This window comes from Triticum urartu, chromosome 2 (genome assembly GCF_003073215.2).
Source record: "Triticum urartu cultivar G1812 chromosome 2, Tu2.1, whole genome shotgun sequence".
Taxonomy (NCBI): domain Eukaryota; kingdom Viridiplantae; phylum Streptophyta; class Magnoliopsida; order Poales; family Poaceae; genus Triticum; species Triticum urartu.
In genome coordinates, this window is record NC_053023.1 from 709888871 (window position 1) to 709891010 (window position 2140).

The window sequence follows — 2140 nt, forward strand, 5'->3', positions numbered from 1 at the left end:
TCCATCTTCCATGTTCTACTCTTCCTCGTCGGAGACCGCATCTCCACTTGACTGGTCTTGAACCCACCACTGCTCATGGAGATGGCAGATGAAGGACGTGGTTGCCTATGTGGAATACAAAGGAAGTGGGCCACGAGGGCGCCATATAATAGGTTTAGGGTCCGGCCGTTTTTTTAATGAAAAATGTTCAAAATGTAATGAATTTCATTTGGTTCATATGAAAATCCATCGTGTTTGCATGAATTTTGTCCGGTTAGTTGAGCGAACGTTTACGAGAGCAAATTTGCAAGTCAGCCTTGAAGATGCCCAAAATAGAGATAAAGAAGAAAAACGGTCGAGATTGTATTATTTTCAATGGCACGTACGGTACGTATCCAATTGGGGCCGGTGCTTCTGGATGTCCTTAACCGGGTCGGACAGGGCTGGTTATAAGGCTCGCAAGATAAATATATATGATCATATACCACCCTGATCACGTCTTCGGTAGAAACCCTAAGTTCCAATCTGGTCGAGAGAAAATAGCCGGAGGAAGAATCGCCGGAAGTGGACGAGCTGGGCAAACGGAAGCAGATAACTATCGAGGAGATTGGTCCAGCGACGTCCATGGCCGAACCCATATCTTCCGGCAGATTGGAAGTTGTTGACGAGATGGACATAGGCAAATCAGTCCAAGAATTAATCATGGAGAAGGAGGAGATAGCCGCTGAGGAAGAGGATTTCGCTTGCTACAGAAGGGCCTGGGAATCTAGACGGGGACCCGAGGGGTGCAGTTTCTTCCAAGACATAAGTGAATTAACATGCATGCACTTTTAATATTCTTTAGGTGCTAGTTTTCAATTCCTCCCATCCTTTTACCTTTGATTGATCGACCTTCCTTGTACAAGCGGCAAGGGAATATATTTGCCCTTTTGCTTATCTAAGACTAGTTCATGTTTGTTTTCTAACACATGCTTCTCTTTGGTGCTTGCATGCAGCGCAATTGAGCTCCATGCACTTCACACACTTGACACCTAAACCCAGCTTAGACGATGCTATCATCGCGGAGACCTTGCAGATCCTTTCCATTAAACTAACAGAAATTAAAGGTGGCTTCAAATTGCCATTGTCTGTGTATGGTGTGGTTGCTGCTCGGGACAGTGTCGATAACAATCGCAACCTTCTCTTCGCGCACAGTAGGATAACGCCCCAAAGAATCAGGCAACACGTACGTATAATATCTTTGCTTTCATTTTTTTGGGGGTATATTTCTGCACATGTCTCCCTGAGTTTTTTTTCATCTCTTGTTGATTAGTAGTTAACGGGGTGATTGACGAATGCTTGCAGAATCCATATTTGCGCTTGATTGGGCCGTCTCGTGCAATTCTCTGCAGAGACCCTGTTCGCTTTGAAATTCAGCTAAAAGTTGAACGTGGAGCAGTGTCTCGAGATAGAGCATTGATCAGCGCAACTCGCGATTTCTACGCTCGTCATCCTGGTGTGCATACCATCTGCTTCGAGAACCGCTTCTGCAAAATAGAGTTATGCGTCGAGCGGCTTGTGGAGACGATCCAGGCCACGATCTGCAGTGTCCGTGTTGTTAAACAGGGGACACGGCAGCGCGTTGAAAGTCGATGCCGAGTTTCTTGCTCGACAACATCATACTCATGCAAGATCATCAATGGTAAACCTACTTATGTTGCTAATGCCCCATCTGGTGAAGTCGTGCTGCTTGATCGTTTTAAAAAAGCAATGCCCGGTGGTTCAGAGGGCTACCTTGATCTGTCGAGGCGTGTGGTCTCTGTAGAACATGAAGGCAGCCTGAAAGTTGTCGTACAGACTTGCTCGTGATCCGGTGATATCATCGCAGAAGGACATGTCTCCTTGGCATCCAAATATTTTGGCTTCAGCCAGAAGAAATTCAACGTTGATGATGCTGAGCTGGAGGTAACCGTTGCTTGGTCCCTCCTTGTTGTGGACAAGGACGATATCGTGAGACCGGTGTTTATTTGAAACCTCCAAGCACTACACATGTGGAGGCAATTGTTTACCTAAAGACGTCAGCCGGACAAGACCAACCAACATTGTTGGAAGTTTGCCCAGGGCATCTTATCGGAAGCTTGGCTATATACTCACTCCGTCCCAAAATAACTGTCTCAACTTT

General features: G+C 46.1%; 1 protein-coding gene across 1 annotated transcript; it reads left to right on the forward strand.

Annotated features, from left to right (window-relative positions):
- Positions 1-977: 977 nt before the first annotated feature.
- LOC125538080 lies at positions 978-1827 on the forward strand. Its single transcript, XM_048701384.1, has 2 exons — positions 978-1204; positions 1324-1827. Exons 1-2 carry the CDS (start codon positions 989-991, stop codon positions 1825-1827), a joined length of 720 nt encoding a protein of 239 aa, XP_048557341.1. The 5' UTR covers positions 978-988.
- The last annotated feature ends 313 nt before the right edge of the window (positions 1828-2140 follow it).

What these genes read in the sequence shown, in the direction of transcription:
- LOC125538080 (XM_048701384.1), top strand. Translation starts at nt 989, where the DNA reads ATGCACTTCACACACTTGACACCTAAACCCAGCTTAGACGATGCTATC. An exon ending in CCCAAAGAATCAGGCAACAC is followed by an intron (nt 1,205 to 1,323) that starts GTACGTATAATA and finishes GAATGCTTGCAG; the next exon opens with AATCCATATTTGCGCTTGAT.